The sequence below is a fragment of the Megalops cyprinoides genome, chromosome 12, assembly GCF_013368585.1.
Source record: "Megalops cyprinoides isolate fMegCyp1 chromosome 12, fMegCyp1.pri, whole genome shotgun sequence".
Taxonomy (NCBI): domain Eukaryota; kingdom Metazoa; phylum Chordata; class Actinopteri; order Elopiformes; family Megalopidae; genus Megalops; species Megalops cyprinoides.
In genome coordinates, this window is record NC_050594.1 from 10,659,594 (window position 1) to 10,687,123 (window position 27,530).

At 41.6% G+C, this 27,530-nt stretch overlaps 2 protein-coding genes across 5 annotated transcripts in view; one reads left to right on the forward strand and one right to left on the reverse strand.

Moving 5' to 3' along the window:
- Nucleotides 1-27,530, reverse strand: part of runx2a (RUNX family transcription factor 2a) — a 47,928-nt gene that overhangs the window by 12,861 nt on the left and 7,537 nt on the right. Inside the window, exons 2-4 of the mRNA XM_036542066.1 lie at nucleotides 11,968-12,230; nucleotides 8,046-8,202; nucleotides 3,478-3,582 (exon numbers count right to left, since the gene is read on the reverse strand). Of these exons, the coding sequence (XP_036397959.1) occupies nucleotides 3,478-3,582; nucleotides 8,046-8,202; nucleotides 11,968-12,230 (525 nt within the window). The remainder of the gene's footprint in view (nucleotides 1-3,477; nucleotides 3,583-8,045; nucleotides 8,203-11,967; nucleotides 12,231-27,530) is intronic.
- The window catches only part of supt3h (SPT3 homolog, SAGA and STAGA complex component), a 104,407-nt gene continuing 89,071 nt past the window's right edge, over nucleotides 12,195-27,530 (forward strand). For 3 of the 4 annotated variants that reach the window (XM_036542069.1, XM_036542070.1, XM_036542067.1), the window contains exons 1-2: nucleotides 14,363-14,417; nucleotides 19,448-19,545. In XM_036542069.1, coding sequence (XP_036397962.1) covers nucleotides 19,448-19,545 — 98 coding nt within the window. In that variant the 5' untranslated portion in view covers nucleotides 14,363-14,417. Of the gene's footprint in view, nucleotides 12,270-14,362; nucleotides 14,418-19,447; nucleotides 19,546-27,530 lie in introns of those variants that run through there. The other variant, XM_036542068.1, reaches the window with a different exon arrangement.

Consider the following 27,530-nt stretch of genomic DNA (forward strand, 5'->3'; position numbering starts at 1 on the left):
GCCAGTGTTTGCTGATATTCAGAGTTCATGCCAGATCACAAAACAACTAATGACTAAAGGGTCCGGAAAGCAACACTGTACATTTAAAGTAGAATTGAGATGCTGGAGTTACAGTATAAAAAATGTATTTGCTCAATGTGTATGCCAATTCTGTTTTGAAGAACGTATGTTCAATATGAACCTACTGTGTATCAAAACTAAATATTTGATATCTCTTTAAACCACATCCTAGATGATATTACAACAGCATAGAATAATAATTTAAAACAAAGTCAAATCCATCTTTGACCAGGAAATGATATACCCACAGAGCAGTGTCCTTGCTTTCACATTCACCCCAGGGGCCTCCTAACTGCTTGTCCTTAACATGAAATTGAGCCCTAATTACCACCAGGACGTAACCTTGTAAATACAGGCGGTTACTGATAGGCACGCTGTGTGTAACAGCAGGGCTGAGAGGGTCCGTGTGTTCCTGTGACCCAGATCACAGGCTGGTTACTGGCACAGTGTGAGTGAAACCATTGAGGCTGTTCAGTAACCTGCCACAAACACCGCTCTCCGCTGTGCACCTCAAACATGCCCGTTTCATACTGAGGCTTTGTTTCCAGAAAGACTTCTTTCAAACTAAATGTTATACTAAAAAGGTTTATACGAATTACCTGTATGCTTTCATATTATTCATATCATTTGTTTAAGCAAATAATTTTGTAGTTTTTTTTTTTTTTTTGCATTACTGAATACATACCCTTTCATTTTTATGCTTTACTATTCATATGAGCTGGTCTCACACCAGACTCATAAACATTGTATCAGTCTCAAGAGGAAGTATCACTCTCACACTAGACTCATAAACACTCCATCACACTAAACAGGAAGTATCACTCTCACACTAGACTCACAAACACTGTATCACACTAAACAGGAAGTATCACTCTCACATTAGACTCACAAACACTGTATCACTCTAAACAGGAAGTATCACTCTCACATTAGACTCCTCAACACAGTTTCAGTGTAAACAGTAAGTAGCACTCTCACACCAGATTCCTCAACACTGTATCAGTCTACACATGAGGTAGTACTCTCGCATCAGACTAATCAACACTGTATCAGTCTAAACAGGAAGCAGCACTCTAATACCAGACTCAAAAGCACTGAGTGCAAGGAAGTCATACGCTTAAATCAGATAGATTTAAGAATTCATACTTCAGAATTGTCTGAATTTGCCATTTCCTACTTGGCCACTTGCCCTGTCTCTTGACTAAAAAGAGCACAGGGTTCTCACTTAAAAAACCTATGCTAATTTGCAGATGCAATAGTGGGCATTTCTCCTGTTCCATGCTACCCTGGGACTGTGGCACAGATTCAAAGACACGCCTCTGTTCTGCAAACAAAGTCACAGCATGCCCCGTGGAGGCCCTGCCAATATTTCTAGCATGGAGCTATAAGCCTTAGGAAAATAGCAGTTTAGGAGGAAACCTACTGACACAACAGGTACTGCGCTAAGGAGAGTGGAGCACCTGGAGCTTCACAAAAAGGGGAGTGCACAGCCCCACACCCCTATATTGATACCACACTAAGTTTAAACTGACTAAGCTTCAGTAGCACAAACAGACCTTCACTCAAACAGGAGTGTAGCACTCAGACACCCTGCACCGCACCCTACCCCAAAGAGGATACCCCTCTGTAAACTCTCTGAGCTTTAGCAACGCTAATAGAGCTGTCTGAGCCGTGAGTGTTACAGAACAGGTCTAGCGGCTTATTACAAAGTCGGTATTTTCAAACATATTGATTTTCAATGAATACATAAAACAGCCCCCCCCCCGATGTTTACTCTGCATAGGGATGTGAGCCTTTGGAAGTCATCCTAAAGCGTCTCTCATTTTATGAAAGGAGCTTCAGAACCCTGGCAAACGGCTCAGAAGTGAGACAGATGAAAGGCGGGGCGGGGCGGGGTGGGTCGGGGTGCCACGGGGCGCTTTTAATCCAGTAATGAGTGAGGATCATGTGCTGGAATGAAGCGGACCAGCCCCGGGGCCAGATGTGTGTGTCAGGGGGAGAGGGGAGGGAGCGTGGGCTGTCTGTGGGGCGATAGCATTGACTCTGGAGCCAGAAGAAGGGAAAAGACAAAAAAATATATATATATTTTTTAAGAATAAAGTTTCTTGGAGCAGCTGCAGGCCAGACAGGCTGGCATGGTGCACAGGGTTCTTCAGCTCTCTGTATGCGCCATTAAAACGAGCGGAGGCCAGCTCTACTCTTTGCTCTGGAACAATGTGTTCATGGACAGTCTGTGTGAGGAGTTATTAATGGAGAGGGGAGTGAAAAATAACACTACTATAATCTGACTCAGTTTGTGAATCTCTATGAGAAGCCAAGGTGCAGAGAGCTGCAGAGAGTTTTGTTTGATGGGGAACATTTCTCTCTCTCTCTTTGCAGCTGACAATTTAAGGTGTCCACCCCTCTAATCCATCTGGAGGTACAGTGACGACAAATGGCACCATGATACCTGCCAATCATTCTGCACCATTGACCCAACATCTACAGAACAACTGTCACCAACCCTTTTTATTCCGTGGCAATGGCTGGAGAATAATGGTTTGACTGATGGTAGCTGAAGTCTGGATCACTCTGGCTGAAACTAACAGAGAGATCGAATCAGTAGGAGAGCCTCAACATCGCCTCTCCTCACAGGTGAACAGGAGCAACTAGGCAACATGTTCCCATACAGTTTCCAGCCCCCACTTGTGCCTGTTAGTATTATTTTATTTTTCAATTATTTATATAAAGATAAATAAATCCTGTCTCCTGCTGGACCCTCTTGTTTAGTTTATTGAACCTCCAGGTGAATCTGCCTCACCAAGATCCCAAACTGTAAAGGACTGTGACAAGAAACAACGACCATGACAAGGACTGTGACACAAGACTGGGACCATAAATAGTATATATATAGTTTATAGTATATATAGTATATAGTATATAGTAGTGTATATATATATATATATATATATAGTATATATATATATATATAATAGTCTTTGCCACTTACTTTACATACCAGTAAATATCTACAAAAGGTGAGTTTTACACAAGTTTTGGACACTTTGATGTCAGCTGCAACATATCATAGCTCATGACCTCTGTGAAGAACCCAGGAAAACAAAAAGAGAGTAGCTCAAGAAGAGCTGGAAGGAATAGTCAGTTGTTTCAGGGAGTGACCAACTTACGTTCCCACTATATTTATTATGGGCTCAAAATCCTTTGTGCAGTCAATAAGGGAGTAGCATTACTGTGATGTAATTGTAAAACAACTTCTGCATCAAAGGAATCAACTTCCTCTTCAAAGGGAACGGTGGTCATTATTCACATACTGCTCACATCTGCCACGAGAGACCAACCCAGAGCTCCCTCGGAAGAAACGCACACATGCGAACGGGACCGCAGTCACAGAAGAGCGCAGATGGGTGGGTTACTCACGTCGCGGTTCACGCGGTCCATCCACGGTCACCTTTATGGCACGGTGGTACGTGGCCACCTGGGGCGGGTTGGAGAACACAGTGATGGTCAAAGTGAAGCTCTTACCTGCAAACACAGAGAAGGTGAAAGCTGTGTGAGTCACCTCCATCACATCAGCGGTAAGCCCTGCTCACCAAAAACGCCACTCACACAAACTACGCTCACCAAAAACACCACTCACACTTACCCCACCCACACAAACCCACCATGCCTGCACTTTCAGTGTAGTTTCTTTTGAACTGACTGTGGTTTTTTTCCATCCGTTAGATTAATTTCAATAAAATGAGATAAATAAGGTTGCACACCTTATTTATCACTCGCTGCCTATGGACCCATAAGCTGCAAAGCGGAACTCTAAACCTACGTATCTGTTTCACTCACAGTTGCTATTTTTACTGCAATTCGGCACGATCTCGTGTTCATGTTCATTAAGCTGTGGAAATCAGATATATCAGAATGTAATTAAAGCCCAGATAATCTTCTGAAATGAGCAAATGTCATTAAAGACTGAGTAATTCACTGTATAACTAAGATTCTGTCTTTATCCTTTGGAAAACTGTGAATGTAGTGAATTTATCAGATGCCGAAGCGGGGCCTGGAGATAGTAAGGCCAAAGCACACACAAAACCTATTTTATAAGTGCCCAAAAATCTATTCCTCAAAATATAACCCAGACCCGGCACCTTATTAATTGCTTGAGTTAGCTAGACTGCACTGTGTTAGTCTTTCAGCTGGCAACAGCGGCAGACTGCTCTGAAAGACCTAGTCTGTGTGCTCTTTGAACTGATATGAGTCAGGCCACGCTGTTGATAGCTGCCCGTAAGAAACTCAGGGGGGTGGAATGTGTGAAGACAAAGATACGCTACTGACTTCACCCTCTCCTCGTCTGACCTTTGCCTTCCTGAGCGACATACCCTGAATCACCACAGCAACTGCAGTGGGGACCATTGCGCTTTCACACGGGAGTTACTTCACAAACAAAGCTCACTGAAATCTGTATTTGTGCACAACGGTACATCAGATGAAGTGGCGCACAAGTTACACAAGTGCTTCACTTCTCTCTTTCCCTCCCTCACTCCGAGTTTCTCACTCCATTGTCAACGTGACGGACTCTTATGATAGGGCAACACGCCTCCCTCAGACAGCAGCACTCATAGCCCCAGGGTTTGCCATCCAAGCCTGGGCAGGACGACTCCAGCAAGGCTTTGTAGAGCACTGGACTCCACACTAATCAGTGAAGTATGTAGGCAGCCTAGGGAATTGCACAGCACAGCCAGTAATCTGCTGAGGGGACAGGAAAAGGTGGGCGGGAGTGCTAGTGACTCAGTAACACTGCCAGTTCAGGCTGTGTCAGAGCCCATCTATCTGTACAGCTGTATCCCACCCCACATCTCTCTGTGGAGCTGTAGATATCCAGTCCTCCATCTATGCACAGTAGATAAGCCACCTTGCACCTCTTGCACAGTTGTAGATAAAGATAACAACATCTTTCTCCAAGCACCTGTAGAACACTCACCCTACCTCTTTCCATACTGTCTGTTCATCTGCTCCCTGAAGGAGGTTGGCATTGTCCTATTTGTCTTTGTAAATCTCTGTCAGGCCTGGTCCTTCTATATCTCAGAGGGATATCACATCTACTATGAACAGGCTCTAAGTACCACACATCTATCATCTAATGTACACAGCTTTGAAATGAGCTTATTCCTTGGTCCCATCTCCTTCAATCTACCAGAGCTTCAAACACCAAACCTGGTAGCTGAATATGTGTGGTCACCTGGGCTGCTTGAAATCTGGGCCAGTTGAGTCTACACTCTGGGATCTCCCAAAATCAGCCAGGCGAATTTGTTCTCACACGTGTAGCAGCAGCTGGATTAAAGAAATAATCACTGCGAACAGCAGGCAAGTGTTTTGGGGATTGGTTATCTGTGTTTGTTGTTCGTCTGGTGAACAAAAGGGTTCATCCGTTTTACCTCATTACATTGTTTCCTGCTCTTAAGTGCCTCATGTGGAAGCCCCGCCTCCAGACCCTTGAGTCACAGCTTGAGATGCTGCGAGTCTGTGTGCCGTGGGATGTTGGCCACAAGCGCTGACCTCTCTAAGGCAAAGTGCACTGGACTGCACTAGCAGGGGATGCTTTGGGCTTGGAACACACAGAACTTGGTGACCAGAGATACTTGTCCTTTCTGAAGGATTCCCTCCAAGAAATGCGGTGCGTATTTAAGTTACAGGATTCAGGACCATGATGTCACACTGGCCTTGCAGAGGCCTCACACTCACCTCATCCGGTGTTAAGACTAAAATTACGTCCGAATACAACTGTGCTCTCAACTGAGAAAATGCATGCAGAAAGCCTGTGCAATCAAAATCAACCGTCAATTCACCAGTCACGAAACCCCATATCTCAGCCATGAAACAGTCAGCCTGTGTACGCTTATTCTAAGCACACACTGACCGAAGTAAGTCTGACACACAGCGGGAAAGCAAAGAAACTAGGCGTGTATCGGATCTCCACATTCTGCTTGAGTTTGAATCCCTCTTTCTCATTTCTGTCTCCTTAAGACAACTGAGTCCACTCAAACCCCCCCCCCCCGCCACAAACAATTCATAGGAAGGAACACTCCCATCCAGATATCGGATTCCAACCCTGAAGGGCTGTGGGATACACATCCCACCCTGTCCTCTACAACACACTCTTCAGCACTGACCGGAGACCTAGAACACAGCATCTGGAATCTACTGCACAGGGAGGGTGCGGATGACGCCACGCTCTGTAACCGCAGAGGGACAGAGGACACCCGTTAAGCCCTCCTTCCCCCTGTTTCTGTCTGGGACAGACATTTCTCCCTCTACCCCCTTCCACCTTAGGCATCTGGCCACCTGGGGCCCTAATCCAGTGACCTGCCCCACCTTCTTTAAAGGCAGGCTGGGAATGGGGAGCTCGCATCCACATTGAGGGGGCTGAGCGTATGGGGGGAGACATTTTTATGTGCATAATTTTACACCCAAATCAAAAGGCGCATTTTTCATCTTCGCATGAGACGCCTGAGAGCACTTATGTGCATGTGTTGAGGCAAACGTGTAATGTATGTACTCACACGCCCTCAATCAAACACCGTTCAAAACAATTCACATCATATTAACTCTGTATTTATGTATATGCATGTGTGTGCGGATCAGCGTGTGGGGGGTGGGTATGTATGTACGGTATATGTCTATGGTCAATGCATGTGTATGTGTGTGCTTGTGTGTGTAAGTGTGTGCTTCTACAGATGTAAGTGAAAAGTATATTTCTGAAGAGCACTGCAGAAGCAGGGGCCTTTATCTCCTTTTTTCATTCATTTTGTTCTGCTGAAGTATTTCTTTATTTCAGAGCCTTGTGACTTTTGACTCATTAGATATCTGAAACTACTTCTCTATTACTACTATTTCTCTCTAACTCCTACAGTGTTCCTGGAGAACATCCATTGCCACAGAAAACTGAAACAGACACAGTTCTGTTCACAGTAATGTAAATTTCCAATACAGTGTGTTATGTTCGTTATTTATATCACTTCACAAGTATTGATCTTAATTTATTTGTTACATTCATCGCTGATATTGATATTGATAAATAGGAAACAGCATAACACCATGAAAAATGAATGTCTTGTGAATGTCTCATTGTAAGAACATGAAAATAACTTATTAAAATGTGGGCTGGGATGTAGTTGACAAGTCCTTGCTGTTTAAAAAACAAACACAGACACTTCAGGATACTGTCTTGGTATGATGGGAGCGCTTATACACTGAGGGACCTCATAACATGATGAGATGTGTCAAGTATTTCAGCACTGATTTTGTTTATTGTAATGTTAATATAATGTCTTGCAATATAATAAGATGTGATGTGATGTGATATGATACAATGTAATGTAAAGTTGTGCTCAGATTGTTGCACACTAGCATGCTCATCTTGAATAATGCAAAGCATTGTAAAAATGTTTTGGGGAATTCATGATATCGATTAATGAGTTCAGTTAAATTGTGAGACTAAGAACTGTTCATGGTCTTTTTCACTGTGAATTGAACAATAAACGAGATTAAATAAAGTTACATTAATTTATGCTTAGGAGCCTCACTTCAAGTGCTCAGCCACAATGCATATATACTGTAAGATTAACTCTCACAATCTCATTTAAATAACCACAAAAAAGGGAAAAACTGTAAATGTCTTACATAAGAAGAAGAAAATGTTTTTTTACTCTAACCTGTACTCGTATTTTAGCTACATAACAGCCTGGATAAGATGCAATTTGATATGCTACAGTTCCCAACAATAAATGGCTACTCTGCTAGGCACCACATTCAAAATTACTTCCAGGCTCATGATTTTTTTTTAGTCTCCAACCATCACATTGATTTTAAAATCTTTTCATTCAATAATCTGAACAATGTGTAACAGGGAAGTGTAGCACTAAGTGTAGTGTTAACCATTTCATATACATGCGCAGACCCTCAACAAGCATTCAGTGAACCAACAGTGAACTGACCTCTTCCGCTTCTTCCCACGAACCTCAGGTCGTTGAAGCGGGCCACCTGATTCTTCATCACAGCAGAGGCATTCCGAAGCTCCGCCGAATAGTTCTCGTCATTTCCCGCCATCACTGTGACGACTGTCCCATCAGGCACCTCTCCGAGTGCCACTACCTGCGCGGGCCAGAGCAGTGGGTTTGAGAGGGTCATGCAGCATGGAGGCCATGTGGCATTTCACACACACACACACACACACACACTCCTGGTGTGCATGTTGCACATGTTTGTCGAAAGACAAAGTAATTCAAATCTATAGGCACTATAGGCCTGAGAGACTATTCAGATTCAGACTGTCTGTAGATTCTGACTTTCAGTTGTGTGGACGTCCTGATAAGTATGTGGTATGTTCTGGGATTTCCCCAAAATAAACGTTCTGATATTACATCAGCATCTGACATCTTATTCAGTTATGATATACCAGTGTCAAGGTTAACAGATATTTCTTTTAAGACATTTAATGTGCCATATATATTATTAATTTATTATTGGAAGGGAAAAGAAGCTCTGAATGTTCTACAAAAGAACAGATGCAATGTTGATAATATATATTTTTTGAAATCATATATGTACTTATGGAGCAGAAACAAACAAAAGAACACACTGCTATTCCACAAGGTTCTGCAGGCTCAAGCAATGCTACGGCAGCAGCTATAAAGTTATTGACTCTGCAGAGGTGCTAAGCGGACCTTACAGAATCAATGGTAGGATCTGTGCTTTTCTGCCCTTTCATTTAATCAGAGATCATCTGGCTCACAGAATGACTAAGAACACGCAGGGCAGACGACATACTGGTGAATCACTCATTGTTGAAATACTCTGCTGAAACACCACATTCTCCTCAAAGCTGCGGTTTACCCCACACCTCCCACAATATTTTCATTTTGATGCCCATGGGGTCTGATCTTACACTAATCTGTTTACTGGTATAGCAGTTTCAGAAAAGCGATGATCAAGTTGAGACAAATTATACAAATGAACCCACCGGTAACGCAGATGTGTACTATTACACTAATACTACTAGTACAGTTTATACTTTTGTTCAACAAGACACTGCTTGTAATACCACCACCACTACTACTACTACTATTACCTCTACAACTAATAATTCATGTTCTAAGAGTAATGCATAGAGCCTGATATCACCCTGTTGAATGCACAGAAATTCATTCCAGGCAAGGATGAATGTGTAGACTATGTTTCTGCTCTGTTCTATCTACAGCGTTATAACAAGAATTTTGCAATCAGTCAATCAGTCAATCAAACAAAAAATCAAATATGTCTGCCAAGTGGCATGACCTATCTGTAATTATAATTATGAATTCATAGGTTACACAAAGACCTACCATGCTTCTGCTGTTGATTAATACGCATATTAGGAACAGCTATCAGCTGGATGGCTGGTGGTGTTTGTGTTTTAGAAAGAGTATCAGACAGAGCAATTTAAAAAGATGCACAGTTGAATGCACAGAAATTCATTCCAGGCAAGGATGAATGTGTAGACTATGTTTCTGCTCTGTTCTATCTACAGCGTTATAACAAGAATTTTGCAATCAGTCAATCAGTCAATCAAACAAAAAATCAAATATGTCTGCCAAGTGGCATGACCTATCTGTAATTATAATTATGAATTCATAGGTTACATAAAGACCTACCATGCTTCTGCTGTTGATTAATACGCATATTAGGAACAGCTATCAGCTGGATGGCTGGTGGTGTTTGTGTTTTAGAAAGAGTATCAGACAGAGCAATTTAAAAAGATTACTTAAACAAATTGTCACAACAGAAAGCCCAATAGCTAACATGGAGGTATTGCTTCAATGCTTCACACAGTTTCCAATACACAGTTCAATCCACTGTGGCTGCCTACATCATATAGGCATGAGATGCTACTGTTTACCTAGCAGTTATTGCTTACACTCAGCAATGGACACTGAGATTATGTGAAGTGTCTGCAAAAATGCTAATTCTAGTGGTTATGTGATGTAGTCATAAGGAGCTGGACACCTAATCCAAAGGCTGCTGGATCAATTCCCAGGTGGGCCACTGCTATTGTGACTTTGGACAAGGTGCTTAACTGGAATTGCTACAGTAAATACACAGGTGTATAAGTAAATAACATATAAAGGTTGTCATCTACATCAGTTGCTCTGGATAAGAGTGCCTGCTAAACAAAGGTAATGTGGAATCTTTTCTTTGTAATTGAACTAGAGGACTGAACACTGCCCATGTGCTGTAGCTGTTCATGAGAAGTTGCATTTAAATGTTATATAAAATGCAATTTTCTGACTCATGGGAATTTAAGAACTAGATAGGTCTGGATTAGCCAGTCTGATGTTTGAAAGAGAAGCACCCTGTAGATGTCTATGAAGAAACATTTAGTAATTGAATAGGGCTGCCATGCCATGTGCATTGTGATCACCACATTGTCTGTGGGCTCTTCCCATAATCCCATGCAACCATGGAATGTTTCTGTTAAATCCCTGCTGTGGAACTATTATTTTAATAACGCAATAAACCGTAATAGATGCAAATAACACTGATAATGTTAACATCACTATGGTTAACAGTATAATACTAACAGTGATTTTGCATACATTTTGTGTGTATGTATTTGTGTGTGTTCTGAAAACTCGTTGAATATATTCAAAAAAATGATTACATGCCACTGTATGTGGAGCACCCAATTTACATTTTCTTTTTAAAATGAAACATTTTGTTGACTGTTTCCCCGTGTCTGAGTGTCATCACAATTCTGTGTCACAATGGTGGATTATATTTTCTGGAGCTCAAAGAACTGCAAAGCAATTAAATGACCTCAACTAAAATTCTTAATTCAACAAAGGGGACGTCTACAAAGACGAATAAATTGACGACAAATTAGGCGTGTTGGAGTTCCACAGACATTACATGATTCAATAATGAGAGACTGGCGTGGTTTATGTTTCATTCCTTTCATATTTAACTTAACTGAGGCTTACAAACTGTCCAAAACCATTTTAGGTAAAAGATAGAGTGGGATCTGACAATTTGTTGAAAATGTGTGAATGTCATTAAAACAGCGCATCAATTTAGCATAGATGTCTGACGGATGTGTGTTTAAAGTTAATTAATATTTCACAGTCGGTAAAAAAAAAATCACCCGACGGGAACATATCTTAAAAGTGAATTAAAATTTCACTATCGCAGAAAAGTAAATAAAATTTAAAAAAATGAACCCGATCTCACAAAAACTACATGATAAGTTATTCTGATGGAGTGCTTTGAGCCACTGAGTAGTGAAACACTTTTGTCCAAAATAAGGTACCGCTGTATTCCGTGATTAATGTGAAATTCAGTCAGTTTCCCACAAAGGTGATGCATGCTACCAAAATCTCACTTGTAATGAAATTCCTGTTTTTTATTATTTAGCCAGCCGTGCGCAAATTAATGAAAGATGCATGCGATCGTCGCTATGAATAGCATGCCTTTCTCGGATTTCAGGTGTTCCCAACATTGTGGTAAACATGTGCGGTGGCACTTCTATTTTTAAACACTGGCTTTGCTTGTACCTGCATTAATGTCAATTGTTTACCCTGTTCAAAGCGTGGCGTTGGGAATACAATCTGCAAATCATGCGACATGAAACTAATTCTAATTTAGGATTAGTAACCTACGATTGTAAAGTACCATTTGTGAGAAAGGTTTCAATCCAAAGTACATAACTTCAATCACATGCACTGAAGGAACTTTAAGCTATAGCTCTGTTCACCATAGTTCATTCTGGTTCTAGTTAATTTCAACAAAACATGAATTTCTTGGCTAAATGTATAGTACTTCATAAGACAAACATCAAGGCAACACAATGGCCATACACATATTGCAGATCAAAAACAAACTTACCTTGAAAGCGACGGGTAGAGTTTTATTACACCTCCAATGAGACGGAAGGATTGAGCAAAGGAAATTCGGGCTGTCAGTTCGGACGAGTTCGGCCGGGTGATCAGCGATGATTTCCACCATGGTGCGGTTATCGTGCGCCCGAAGTCTCGGCACAGCCGGGGTCGTGTCTTGCTGCCCTGTAGTTGTATTCACATCACTCATTTTCCCCGGGACCGGCTGAAGACTGCTGGATGGGGGACTGAACCTGCGGCTCGTGCTGGGATCTACGGGAATGCGCATCACAACAGTCTATATTACTAAAGGTAAGATGACTGAAGTAGACATAAAACTGGTCTGTTTCAACGATAGAAAGTTAGCTGCGCGCACAGCACAGAGGTGCGTTCCGTAGGCTACAGCACAGATGTCGGAGTGTATCTCTTCGTTGAGACACTGAAATTGGCGCTACCGTTTTCTTCCCTCAACGTAATATTTTCAGTATCGTTAAAGACTTTTAAACTCCAGTTTAAATCCGTATCTTCATTTAGGACCGAAGCTATTTGAGTAAAAAGCACTTGTAAAAAAAAAAGTTGTCTTGAATTATCTAAACATTTGTGCCTTTGAGAATTTTAGCGCTTCCTTATCCAAAAAGAAACCAGTCTGGCGGGGATGGAGAAACGCTGAAGCAGTGCCTTCAGTTTTCAGAAAAAAAGATCTTCCGAAGAACTGGAATCCCACACATCAAGTGACATTAAACCACAACGATCAATCAATAGCGACACAGCCAGATGCCTTTTCCAAGTAAACGTAATATTGCGTAATTCGAAAACATTAAAAGAAAAAAGTCTGAGGTTGAACAAACAAAAATAAAGAAGGTGACGCTTCCAAAACTTGTCAGTGCTTTCAATTTAGTTTTCTCCAAGTTTTTTCCCTTATATGATGTGCTACATGTTATAATCTCCCTTGAAACAGGCTAGTTTTAAAAAGTTGGCCACCAAAATCAAGAGGCGTTTTGATCAAGGGTTAAAAGGTGATCTCAAAAGTTGCGGTTTTAGGATAAAGGAGTTGAAAGAAGCCACATTTTTTGTGTCCCAACTGTGTGGTTAGTCTTTGGAGGCAGGGACGCTCAGCGCATGGTTTTTTTGTGGTTTATATATATACACAGAACCGAGACGATTATGCTGATGAGACTCAAGCACGTGGTAGCCTATCCGATGTCCGTCATCATAGTACATTCACAGTACATGTAAGAGTACGGGGAACCGATCAAATCGCTGTTTTGCGCTTTTAAATTTCACCCAGCTGAATCCCGACTATCTTAAAAATCTCATAACCCAAATATACGAAAACTCCCACACTGACTGTATAGTGAAAAGTTGTCATCGGGTTATAAAGATGCATCACGAGTTTGGCAGAAAAAACAAGCCAGGTGTTAACATTAAGTGTAATCTCGCCGGAGTATGTGCAAACAAAAGGAAAAAAAAAAAAAACGTGTAAAAAGCCGTACACTCTACATGGTCTTGCTACATGGTCTTGCGCATAACAAACCTGAATACAACCTGTCCTTACAGCACCCGCGTATTCTCTTTGTAGCACGTTTTTGTTTGTGGCATGGTGTGTTCATAGGGTGCCATTAACGGTAAAAGTTCGCATGGATTCAGACGGGCCTTTGAACTGTCAAATAGTAAATTTATTCTTTTTCCTCTGGAAATAACCAGCTCGTGAATCGGCGAATATTTAAAGATTTAATGAAATCTCTAAAAGCTCTTTTTTTATTCCGTGAACGAATAGAAACTTAGACGGACAAACTGGCAGTGAGGAGAAATGACTCATTTCCTTTAGAATGACTCAGAGAAAAAGAAATTCGCAGATATTTTTCATTTTGTCAGAGGGAAGAGCTGTCGTATCGACGGCAACAGTATTTGTTTCATTCCCCTGTTGATGCATAAACATTAAAGTTATCGTCCATGAATAATTGTGCAACCGCTATTGTAGTTATTATATTACTTCCACCTATTATTAGGCTACTACTACTACTAGGCTACTACTATTTTTAGTAGTAGTAGTAGCCTACTGGAAGAAATAATAGTAGAGCTAGTCTAGTATTACTACCATTCATCCTCTAAAATTATAATAAACGGATGCAGTGAATAAAGGTGGAGCCTAATAGTTATAACGAGGCTTACTAATATTTGACATTATGTTCTACGCGGGTGGCATTCTAGGCACCTTTCTTTCCGGATAGTTTTAACAGGACTACATAGCAAGAGCAAGCACAGGACGCGCAAGCACTTAGTCATTGCATGCGTTTATTCATGTGCGACAAGCGAGAAACGACGAGTTATGTAACAATTAAGAACTACAACACCCAGAACAGAATTGCCCTACACTGTGTGACGTCAAAATAAAGTTGCAGAATATCGCTGAGGAACTCTGTACGAAAAAGAACGTGCAGAAGTAGCTAGCTAGAAAAGGTAAGGAGGCGAAGCTTTCTTAAGCTGTTCGCTTGGTGTGTGACACAAGAGCTGAATAAAAAAACAACATGGTGTGTTAGGTACACAGCTTGCAGCTGGTTAAATAACGATTGATGTTGTACTTGGGGTGGAAGATCCTCTTGATAGCTTGGGGTCTACCAAGCTAGTAAGTAGACAAACAGTAAGCTATCTAGTTGGTTATTGTCATTGTCACTGTCATTTAGTGGCTAAAATAGTAGTCCTGGATCGGAGTTGCTTTGCAGCAAAGCAAGTTTCCAAAATAGTTAGCTTGCTAGCTAGCCATCTAACAAGGCAGCGGTGTAGTTAACTATTAGCGATATATGACAAGCATAGTTTTAAACTATCAAGCCAGGCTCCTAACGTGCTAGCTAGCTGCAGCATTGGCTTTTTGGCACACTCGGTTCGCGGTGCCACAGTTATGATATCATATGTATTTTTCAACACAAATTGGCTTGAGGTGTATTGCTGCATCTAGGTAGCCAGCAAACACCATCGTTCCTTCCGTATAGCCATCCACATCGACTTTGAAAGAAGTAACTAGCTAGCTTCATGAATGCTAGGTTTCTCGTCGTTGTCTGCTTGGTAGCATACCATCGTAATCGATGGCAGTGGATCGAGCTATTTGATGCAACCTACAGTTCTTACATATCGCTTTTGAGAGCTGATAACGTTAGCTTGCTGACTTGATAACTAAAACAATAAGGAATTACAACCACTAGCTTCACCGTACTCTTTGTAACCACGCACTTAGCCTGTTGCTACATCCATAGTACTATGGGGATAATACAACTGCACAACCAGAAAGTGACAATGGATATATTGGCGGTGTCCGTTATTTAAATCCAGTGTTTCTGAGACGGAAGTAACAGCACACCTCTGAAATGCTTCATCTGCATAAGTAACCACTGCGCTGATGATTGAGTTATTTGAATGAAATGTTCTCATAGGCTACATAATCACAAATGGTTGGCTGTAGGCCTGTATGATTTTATGTTTTCTGTGTGCGTACATTCCACCGCAACATTTAGACATGAAAGTGACTGTACTCGATATACACGCTTTGTTGTGTTCTGTTTTGCATAATGCCAGTCAATAAACATAATGCACCCATTTGTAAGTTTTAGTTTTTTTCTGTTCTGCTCTTTAACTTAACTGGAGCAATTGCTTTTTTTTTTACTATGCAAGCAATTATTTTTCTTAGTGTCTGAATGACAAACAGTTTATTTCCTCTTGAGGGATCTATTGATAAAGCACCATCACAAGAGTGTTTAACTTTGACAGGCTCATGCAGTCAGTTTAGGAAGTAAAATTATTGAATGGGACTGAAGTTCTGTGTGGAGTTCCCCCGAATTGGAGCCAGAGCTGTTTAATCTAACGGCCAGACTGGGAGAAATTCCACATCACTGTCTGAAATTAAACAGCGTCACACAGAAGTATAGGGAGAAGTTTCCAGAGGAAGACAGGAAGACAACATATCTAAGCCAAAGAGTGTTTTGTGACTTGTAAGGCACAGTCAGTCAGATTTTTCAACACCATCAGAGGGTTTTTTGTGGATTTTTTGAAATCAGTATATTCAGTGTATTCCCGGTAGTATATTTTCAGTAGTATATTTTTTGGAGCCCTGGTTAATTCATTAATTCATTAATTCATTCAGTCATAAAATCTCAAGCTGTATCCAATCTTCCACTTTGAATTCATAAAATTAATTCTTGTAAAGAGGTGAAATTCAGATTGGAAACAGTAAGATCACATCTCTAATTAACAGTAACCGTATCACAGAATTACAGTGGCTATGAAAATACATAAATAACTGGATGGACTTGCCTTTAGAGTTTAGGTTCACATGGCTAGAATTAAATGCAAAAAATAACATAAAGAGACTACATGGTGGTAGAGGAAATAGAACGTGCTCTTTAAATCAAATAGTCTCATTGTTGGAGACTTTACAAGAATTTTCCCTGTCTGAAGCTAATCACAGACCTGATAAATGACAACATTTTAGGACATACCATAATAACAGCTTTTTGTTCTTTGGTGGCACAGGCTCATGCAGAGTAGATATGCATCTTAAGCCCAGCGTTACTGAAACCGTTAAAAAGCCCCAATTTGATTTTAATGTTTTGTAGCTTTCTGCAGAGGAAATGACAAATTAGAATAATTGTGGTGCAGTCTTTGATATGTTAGTTCCAATGAGTAATTTTTTAGTTTGTTTGCTCTCTGGTAAACTACCCAGATCTGCTTCACAATGGATTCACAGCGGAGCTGTGAATTTGTGCTCCAGTTTAGCGATGCATGCCATATTTAAACTCTTCCCTCATCATTGTGATTATAGTTGCAAAAAAAGAAGCTTTGTTTGATAGGACTTCATTCAGAAGAAGGGAAAAAGTAGAAAGGGACCATTTTAATGCACTTCCCTTTTTTTTTATTGTGGGGTTATCCCACTTCCCTCCTTTTAAGTATATGTTCGTCCAGGTTTTTGAATAGGGGAGAATGGATTTTGCATTACTTCAGTCAGTATGTAAAACGGAGAGGGGGCGGAGGGACAGGAAAGCTGTGTGTGGCGGCCGGCCGCGGATGTGGCAGTGAAATAAAAGTTTTGAAAAGCCCCGAGACGTTTTTGCCACTTCATTATAGCGCAGAAAAAGACGAGCTATTGGGTTACATTTCCTATTTTGCTGCTCAGGGCACAAAATATGTTCTTGATTTCCCCAAAGTTAAGACGATCGACTGTAGATTTATAGGATGGATGAAATGGAATAATTGTAATTAATGCTCTGCATAAATCCATTTCATATCAGCATGGCATATTTTTAAAAGGGTGGAGCTGAAATATATGAAGTGTTTTCCGTATTGATTCAGTTTATGTGAATTATTTTCTTCTAGGCACTCTGTGCGGAGCTCTTGGGAGTTTAAATGATCTCGTACATCCTTAAATAGTGGTAAAGAGTGACTGCTTAAATGCATCATGCCTTTATTAATATTTCCATATAATTTAAACCACAAGACATGAAGTCTTAACAGCATGTCCCAGAATAAAATAACAAACATTGACTTGTTCAGCTTCCATGCACTGGGTTTCTAGGTCGAAATTAAATCTGTAAAATTAACTAGGCGTCTGTAAAAAGAGACATTAAAAAGTAAAGCTACTTAAAAGTATTTCATTATTAAGGAAAAATGCAATAAATAGAAAATGCTCGATTATTCTGCATACTCGGGTTGAGAACTGTTTTAAAACCCTACACATTGAAGTAATCTGAATTAATTTGCCACATCTGAATTCATTTGGCTAAATATGGTGACCATCTGCCGTTGCAATTCAAAGCAAAACTTCAGCTTTCATCCACGGTCTGGATGATTACTGTAGGATTTAAAATTTTATGTTCAGTGTTGGTGAGTAATTCAAGAAAGTTTACTTGAACGTTGTGCCTGTGCGTATATGACACCTAAAATTGCATTTAGAGCAAGGAAGCATAGAAACGGAGCATTTAAGAAGGTTTAATTTTCAGGACACTGGAAGCAGTATTTGCATGGTGTTGCTTTGATGTACTGTGTGTGGAAGAGGTAAAGCCATCAGATGGGTTTTATAAGGGGGGTTTATAGAAGAGGTAAAGCCATCAAATGGGTTTTGTGATGGGGCTTTATTATAAGTCCCAGCCTCCTGGCACATTGTGTGGTGACTCGCTCAGAAAGACCTGTCCACCTGTGCGATTTGACAGTCAGATAGCTTGGCTCACCGTAGGAAGCCAGTGGTTTCCCGTTCTGCCGAGTCCACAGCTGTGCTTCAGGTAGTGTTGTTCAAACACAGCCGGCGGAGCGTGAAATTGCACATGACTACATTTCCAAATGTAAAACTTTTTGCACAGGTCAGTGGTTGCACATGAATTTGACTAAGTGTGTTTAGGCGTGGAGTTGGACATCCTGCCTTTTAAAACAGGAGGCCTGTTTTGGAGGAGTATGGGGATTAGCTGTGATAGATGAGCCCATATCTTGCTGCAGCGCATATCATTGTGTCTTGCGCTTGTTTTAGGCCACAAAAAAAATTCTTACTTTTACAGTGTAAATGTTGTCTGCCCACTCACGTCCATCACCTATTTACAACATCAACCAGCAGAGTTTCAAGGACATGAGGGCAACTCTGCATTTCCTTGTGAAATTGGCCTTTTTTTTTTTTTTTTTGGTGTTGGGTGTCATTGGTTATTTGGGCCCAGCTTGTTGGTTACTTACAGAGCTGCATCTCACACCTCTCACTCTTATCACTTCTTTGTTCTCCCCTGCTCTCAGATCAGTGTTCAACACACCATATAGAGTTTTCACTTATCTAAAGTCCACGTTCAGCATGCCATGCAGAGTTTTCAGTGGCCCCAGATCAGTGTTTAGCACGCCACAGCTTTTACTGGGTGTCACGTCGCTATTACTGATCTGAGAGCATAGAGGATTGGATGAGAACTAAAGAACTCTTTAATTGTGATGTTCTGAATATGATTTATTAAAAGCTGTTAAAAACTTACATCTTGCCTAGCGGAACAAAGGCCTTCAGATAATTTTAAGCAGAAAGAGTGTTTCCACCTTCACAAATTTCACAAATTGTTTGAAAGCCATTAAACAGAAATGCCATGATTCAGAGTTTTTTTTTTCTTAATCAAAAACCTTTTGGTACTTTGATACCTTTTGGTGAGTTTTTTAGTTAGTTAATGATGATAGGCCTATGTCGAATATACCCACTTGTTTAAACATTACCTGTAATGAAGGGAGACAAGTCAACAGTAACATTCTGCTGTGCTACATGAATTGTCTTTAGAGTTTGGTTTCATTACTGTATACCGCCGGTAACGATTTATTGGGAAAGGGGGAGAGAAGCAAAGAAAGTGCTCGGTGCGTGGGGCACTTCTTCTCATTCGACTCACGAGGAAGCGTTTTGTGTATGAGGTGGCTTTATGACCTCGACGCCAAGAGAGACACCTCTCTATGTATTGCCGCAACATGAACACCCTCTGATTTGTGTCTCCCAGATGAGCAGCAACGCGGCGAGTCCCGTGTCGGGCAGCGCAAGTGCCGGGAGAGCCTCCGGAAAGGCCACCAGCTTCATCCCTGAGCTGCAGAGCATGATGTAAGTGTTTTTTTCTCAGCGTTTCTCTGCCTTTCTCTCTCAGTCCCTCTCTATCTACTTGTCCCTCTGTCTTTATATCCACAAATTTCTGTCTCTGGTACCATGTCTCATTAGTTCTCAGTTTCTCTCCAAGGAGCCAAGGGATTCAAACTGGCTTTATTGGAATGCGGTGACACATCTATCGCATTTGAGGGCATGAAAATATGATTGACCAGCCCTCCCTCCTGTCCCACTGTGAGAATAAATGGACAGTATATATAAAAAGGAAACAAAAATAACAATAAAAACAACATAACATTCCCATGACATATTTGTAACAAACAACATGAACAGACAGTACTAATATAAAATTGTTCAGGAGGTCAGCACACTGTCCATCAGGTTGTGACAGGACTGCCAGCTCTGCAGTCCTCTACAGCCTCCCAGCAGGGAAAACTTGCACCACCTTTCAGGTGAATCTGGAGAATTATTTGCCCCTTATCTGGCCAGGAGGACATGACCCTTTGTTTCACAGTGGCCTCACAGGACCTGCTTTCCTTGGCCTGTCAGCTCTTTTTATGACAGGCTGTTTCAGTGGTGAGGTCTCAACTTAAGGCCTGTGCTTGTCTGGGATCCTTTGAAAAAATATTGCGCAAGTGTATAATCCCTGTTTAGGGCCCCAATAACATTCTAATTTATTGGTTTGTTTTATTCTGTTCTGCCAATGTTTAATATCTTTGGTTTTTGTTGTAGAGGTCAGTTCTTTATAATTTGGAGCTTGTAGCTGTAGCACTGTTGCCAGACTGATGTGTAGTGCTTGATGTTCAAGGGGGGGTCTTTTTTCTGGTCTTTTTTCTGGGCATAGCTGGCTGCTCTGAACATTTCCACTTTTGTCTCTCTCTTTCTCTCTCTCTCTCTCTCCCCCCCTCTCCCCCTCTCTCCCTCTCTCTCCCTCTCTCTCCCTCCACATCTTCCTCCTGTGTTTTCATATGATTTTCTGTGTCAGGGCTGAATAGCTATTCCCCTTGCATGAGAGTGCCTCTCAAACAAATAATAATTTTCTGCATCAAATGATCATCGTACACAAATTTACACATTTGTTGGAAACATTTTCGGGAGGCGCAAATACTACTTCTTCCGCAAGTATGTATTTTCAAGAAAAACAAACTCGGAAACAGACAGACGATGGAAACAGACCCCCCCCCCGTCTCTCTCTCTCTCTCTCTCTCTCTCATATTGCTGTTTACATTGCTGTCAGTGCTGATTGCGGTGATCAGGCAGTTGAAAGTTGGTGGTCTTTTTCCACAGCGAAGCCAATCCCGCCCTCATCAAAGCAGGAAGTATAAATACTCTCTGCCCAATGCTGCGTGCTCCGTCAGGGCATCCCAGAATGCATGGCTGCTTCAAAGCAGTCCCAGTTCCCCCATGTGAATTCTGGTTGTGTGAGTGGAGCCAGGAAGATAACCAAAGAGCCGCGCCCTGCTGTCCTCCTGGAAGAGCTGTAGATCTTTCTCTTGCATTCCACTGACGACAGTGACACAAAGGAACTGTTACTGAATTGGGAAAGTACTTAGGTTTCCCAACTAGGCAAAAGAAATAGGACTAACCATATACTGAATACCAGTCAGACTAAAGTATTAATTTCTTTTGCTTAAATTTGTCTAGTTTGTCCCACATCCATACATTCGCTATACAGGACACACAGAAAGAATAGGGTTCAAATCATGTTCTCAGCCTGTACGCTGGTTATTAAACACTCTTATAACTGCGAATGGCTGTTTTCTTATACTTGTATTATTTTGCGTATTATCATAGCAGCACATTTTACTGCACTTTTCCAGTGTTTAGTTTCTGCTTTCCTTCTTTTTTAATGAAACAGCTAAGCGTGCCAGTCTCCCTGAAGATCCCTGTGAGGTCCTGTGGAGTCTGCACACACTTCATTCCTTGTCAGTTTTTGTTTAATCAAATGCCTAACGAGATGAGGCAAAACAAAACACTGACTAATATAAATTAAAAACGGGCCTTGCTTTTAAGGGTTAATCATTTCCAAATGCATTAAGGTTCCGAAATTACACCCTGAATCCTTGCAGTTTAGCACGATGTGCTTAATTTGAGTTGTTAACTTATTTTGCTGCTTGTGATTACTTAAGAGCCTACTGGATTCTTTTTTTTGTAGTTTTTACTCCAAAGGTCTCTGTGTTGCAGTGAAAGGCACATAAGCTGGGTCTTGGGCTGCATCTTTCAGTCCTGTGTTTAGCAAGACTTATAATTACTGCTTTATGTGAGGAATATTTTGATGGAGCCTCAGGGCCTTCCAACTTCGGAGATTGGTTTCCTCTCTTTGGCAAGCTCTAGAGTGACCAGAATGAGGACAGGAAGACATCATATTCCCTTACTTCACCCAAAGGGTGTGGAATATGTTTTAACCCCAGACCAGATCTAACATCGCAAGTATGTTCATCACTACATTATGACATCACCAGAAAGTGGGCCTTTATTTATTAATATATTTTTTACATTTCACCTTGGAGATGATCGAAATCATAGCGCTGGCAGAGGCAGAGCTGAAGCTTCCATCAGTACATTCTTATTATTTTTAATTATCATTAATGTTACTATTGTCATCATCATTATTATTGTGCTGTTCTTGTCATTGCTAAATTCTTGTCAAAGCTAAAATTAGCATGAATTTTTCCAATCTAGTGTTCTAATCGCACCGGTTTTAGTATACGCACTAAACGGCTAATCACACCGGTGTGACCGTATGCGCGAAAGGGCTAAACAAATGGACACGCTGTTGCGTTGATGCATGACGTAGTCACGTAGACAGGTCCTGGCAGATAGCTACGTACATCCTTGCAGATATGTAGCCTTTGTTTGCAATAATAAAGGGTGATTGCGTTTAGGAACCAATAAGCAGAACTGAAATTTAATTTTTTTTTATGCCATTTTGCATTCGGTTTCAATTTGGAATCGAGTTTCGGTTCCCTACCCTAAAGATGTCGGTTTCAATTTGGAATCGAGTTTCGGTTCCCTACCCTAAAGATGACGCTGCCAGAGGGGCTCCTCTTAGCGTTTCTTCCAGGCTGTCTAACAGGTCAGACCCAACGTGCGGTGTCTGCCCTAACAGAGCTATGGGAAACTGCGCGTGGAGAGGTCAGCTCAGGACATGTGCAGGGTCGCTGTGAAAACGGACTCTTTGTGTGACGTTGGTGCCCGTGCAGGCAGTCAGACTTTACTGCTACCTTAGCGTCTGTGCCCGTAATCTAGCATACAAGGTCATTCAGCACCCCCTGAAAAAAATTACAGTTCCCAAATCTCCCAGAATGTATGTTTCTTTTGGATGATACAATAATAAACTCCGTGAAAATATGACTGTTAGCTCTGCAAAGTGCTTATTTTGGAAGGAGACCCCCTGGTGCACTGGACCAGGTGTTAAAGATAGTAGACATTCCGCTCCGCACATTTCCCCCTGTGTTCGGCTCGCCAACATCCTCTCTGTCAGCCATTCGTCCAGCCGAGACATGTTTATAGTACTGTACATCTGTAAGACAAGCAATTCTGTCTGCTGTTCTTTATAAGTGACTATAACTAATATCAGATTTATACTGTAAAGAGAAGCATTCGTCTGTTCAGTTTTATACCCTCTAGTATATAGTTTTATTGGCCAAAAGCAGGGAATGAACGTCACAGCTACTACACCATTCACGCTTTCAGATGATGTCTTTCTATGGTTACTCATGAGCGTGTGTGTGTGTGTGTGTGTGTGTGTGTGTGTGTGTGTGTGTGTGTGTGTGTGTGTGTGGATGTTTACGAAATGGTGAGAGAGGTTGCATAAATTCGCACCAACTTGCTTTTGGGCTAAATAAAAACCTCAGGGAACGGTTTGCTGTTTTTTTTTTTAAGACTGTTTGCCAAAATGTCATCAAGTATTACATTGTTAAAACATGAAGATACAAGTGAAAAATGCATGCGTGAGGATTGTAGCTTCCTAGCAGCTTTTTTCAGTGCACTGCGCTTTTGAAGAGAAAGCTTAATTTTCTTTGTGTAACATTCACTGCTCTGTTTTGTTTTATTATCGTCAGTGGAATACTAGAATATTTGTGCGGTTTCATCTGTGTTTAGCGGCTGGGTCCTTTCAACAGCAGCTAAAAGCAGTTAGGCACATCTATGGCACAGCTAGTGATGCCAAGCTCCCACTAAGGACAGGTGGTACAGTGTACAAGTGTCCAGGGGGCACAGATGCATTGTGAGGGCACAAATACTGCCATTCCCAGAATGCGACAATCTTGGGAAAGTGTTTGGTTGGGCATACTGATGCCTCTACAGGTTGTCCACTTGGTATGTCCAGGCAGCTTCTTTCTCTGGGTTTTCTCTTTCAAATCGTTTCCTGTTTTCCCTTTGGGATATATTGTTGATTGATTGGATTGTTTTGCATGTTACATTAAGACCCCTGAATTCTTTTTATGGATTAACTCATAGACTTCATTCCCCCGAGTCTCACTGAGCTCAGATCTGACAGACAGGATGGGGCAGCGTCAGTGTTTCTGAGGTGTGTGTGAGCAGCGGTCTGGCTGTGGTGGTGTGGCGTCTGTGAGTGTTTTGCATGTCTGTGAGTGAGAGGGTGATAGACAAGCCTGAGAAATGGATTTTGTTTTCTATAGGTCTGCCTGCTTTTCTTTTGTCCTCCTTCTGGCTTCTGTCCAGAATCTAATTCTGTAGGTGTATTAGGCGCAGCAGGTAACATTGCACAGCATAGCCATCGTGGCCAGGTTTAGTCTCCTCAAACCCAGGCATTTATCCTTTTACCATCTTACAAGCAGTGTTATGGCTATGTGGAAAAGAATGGGTTTTTATAGCTTGCAGATGCGTTATGATTTGCTGTGAAATGATGATAAAGAGCAACTATTTTTGTGTATGCCATATATCAGCAATAAGTTACACAGTAGGTTATATGCTGATAGTTCTATAATTAGCCTGTATATTGAAGCCTTGATTTGTCGTGTGATTGTGGTTCTGTAGGGCACAGACACTGAGAGTTTCTTCTCATCAGTGTTCCCCAGAGACAATGAAGTCTGTGCAGGGCATTTTCACAGCATGCTTTAATGATTTCACTCACAAAGGCAATTTAGTCATTTTGGAACTCGAGGGGAGAGAAAATAACCAATTGTGTCGTCTCCAAAAGTCTGTCTGCGCGTCTCATTTTTCTTCCGAGCAGCTCTTCCATTGTGTTTGTACCAGACTGTTGATCAAAGCCTATTGTTTGTCTTATTGAAGTTGAGCTTACTCCAGTATTTCAGCATTTGTGTTTTGTTGCTGAATTTGTGTTAGCAGCAAAGGGGTTGCAACACATAAAAGGCTTTATTTTCCAAACTTTCTCGGCTACTCCTTTGTGGAGTTACTCGTCTTGGTTTTACTCTGTTTGGGTGTTTGGCTTTTGCGATCATCGGAAGTTGTTTCGAGTGTCACAGACAACAGTGCTGTTTGTGAATACGGAAGAAAGGACCAACGCGAGCAGATCCGGCGTTATTGCAGACAGTATTTGTCAGCAAAATGACACTGTGTAGGCTCACAACACCGTCCTCAGAACACAAAGCTTCACCGGCTTTCATTTTTAAGTCATATTCTCTCAGTGAACACTGCGCACTGCACCATAAACACTACAGTTCTCAAATCAGTTGGAAAAAAAAAACATTCAATTAGAAGACTGGTGGAACGTTGCTTTCATTTAGTTTTGACTAAAGATTACGCCATATTTTATTCTGCTACTTTTGCCTGAAAAGCTTTCGTAGGCCTTTCAAGCGCCCTTGACGTACTGTTTTTAAAGTGCACAGGAAAGGTTTAATAGACGGTACGTGGTCCTTGGGGAGTTCAGTCTTATTAATTTTGCATCAGTTTTGTTTAGCTTCCACCGAGCATCTGTCCTTTTTTCTCAAGGATTCAGAATCCGTAACAGTGTGAGCCGGGCGTGGATCTGAAGGCCTCTCTTGCTCACATTAAAGACTCGAGATGGTGAAGTAGTAACTATACCGCCTTCAACAGGAGGAACAACGCCCTCCACCACTCGACTGAAGCAGTCGTTTTCTCTTTAAAGCCGGAGTCCCACATTTTCTGTGTTTCTGTCACAGCTCGCATCTCAGAAGAGCGCTCTTCACACGCTAAACCAAGCGGGCGTCTGAGACAATGGCTGGCTCTGAAACACTGCTTTTCTGCAGAATCCGTCTGCCATTTCCCCCCCCCCCCCCCCCCCCCCACACCTCATTATAAAGTCACAGAAAATGCAGGGAAGTTTGAGGCGCCTGCAAAACTTTCTCCTCGGTTCTCTCCTGCTGATCTGGCTGGAAAGTCCGGTGTCGTGTTGTCAGTCAATGTTGCAGCACGTCAGTCTACACTGATCAGTGAGGCGTAGAGACAGACTTATTTTTCAATCAGTGGAGCGAGTTGAGAGGAATAGCAATTCGCACCTGAGCTGTTCTGTTTTTATGGAGAGAGAGTTGGACCCAGGATCGCTCAATGACTCCTTCTCCTGGGATGTTCAGTCTGGAATGGATGGTGGAAGCCTGACTACAATCCATATCTCCCTCTGCTGTCTGTGTGAGCGTGTGATTGTGAGAAAGCGTATGTGCGTGTGTTTATGTGTAAGAGTATATGTGTGATTGAGTGATTGAGTGTGTGTGTGCTTGAGTGTTGTTTTGACTGTGAGAGTATGCGTGTGCATCTGATACGACGTGTGTGTTTTTGTTGTGCACAGCCGTCGGTGTGGTCAGATTACGGTCAGATGACGGTGAAAGGTTTAGAAGCGTTTCATCCTGCTGCCAGCGGTCAGATGTTCTCGGGCATGTGTACGGTCCTGCGCTCTGATGTCTTTTCCCTCCCCGCTGGGAATGGCATGCTGTGTGTGTTCCAGCAGGACGGCAGCGTGTAAAACGAGCAGCTCAGGAAACAATACTCAGAGTGATGCTGGCCTGCTTCCTGTGCTGTGTCTGCAACACTTTTCTCACTCTCTTATTCTGTTGCTCCCACTGCAGTTCTCTCAATTCTATACTCACACTCCACAGTGCACTCTCAATCTAAATCTATACTCACATTCCACAGTGCACTCTCAATCTAAATCTATACTCACACTCCGCAGTGCACTCTCAGTCTAAATCTATACTCACACTCCACAGTGCACTCTCAGTCTAAATCTATACTCACACTCCACAGTGCACTCTCAATCTAAATCTATACTCACACTCCACAGTGCACTGTTAATCTAAATCTATACTCACACTCCACAGTGCACTCTCAATCTAAATCTATACTCACACTCCACAGTGCACTCTCAGTCTAAATCTATACTCACACTCCACAGTGCACTCTCAGTCTAAATCTATACTCACACTCCACAGTGCACTCTCAATCTAAATCTATACTCACACTCCACAGTGCACTCTCAATCTAAATCTATACTCACACTGCAGTGCTGTGTTATGTTATACTCACACTTCACAGCAAACTTTCAGTCTCTTATACTAGAGTCACACATACAGATAACCTGTATAATTATTCACTACCAGACATCACTTTGTGATGGATTAAGTCACAGTCACCAAGTCTGATACGCAGTAAGGTACACACACTGTTTTTGGTGCCATATAAGAGCAGTCACATGACAGTCACGGTGGCATTGCCTTTGCAATGGGTCACGTCAAGGGCTGAAAAGCAAGCATCATTCTCTTACATTGAGAGTAGGAAGAAAGTCCCAACATGCTTGTGCTGTATTAATGAATGGATTTTGATCACCAATTTGTTTGCACTGTTTGGTGAAGGGGGAGGACAGCAGTGGCTGGTGATAGCAGTGCATATCTGCCATTACTCCTGAGTTCAGTATTAAGTAGCAGTCTCTGGTAATGAGGCAGAGGTGCTTCAGTAATTATCCAGTTGTGCAACTGTTTTATTTTAATTATTAATAAATATTTATTAGTTTATTTATGATTATTGTTATTATTATTATTATTATTATT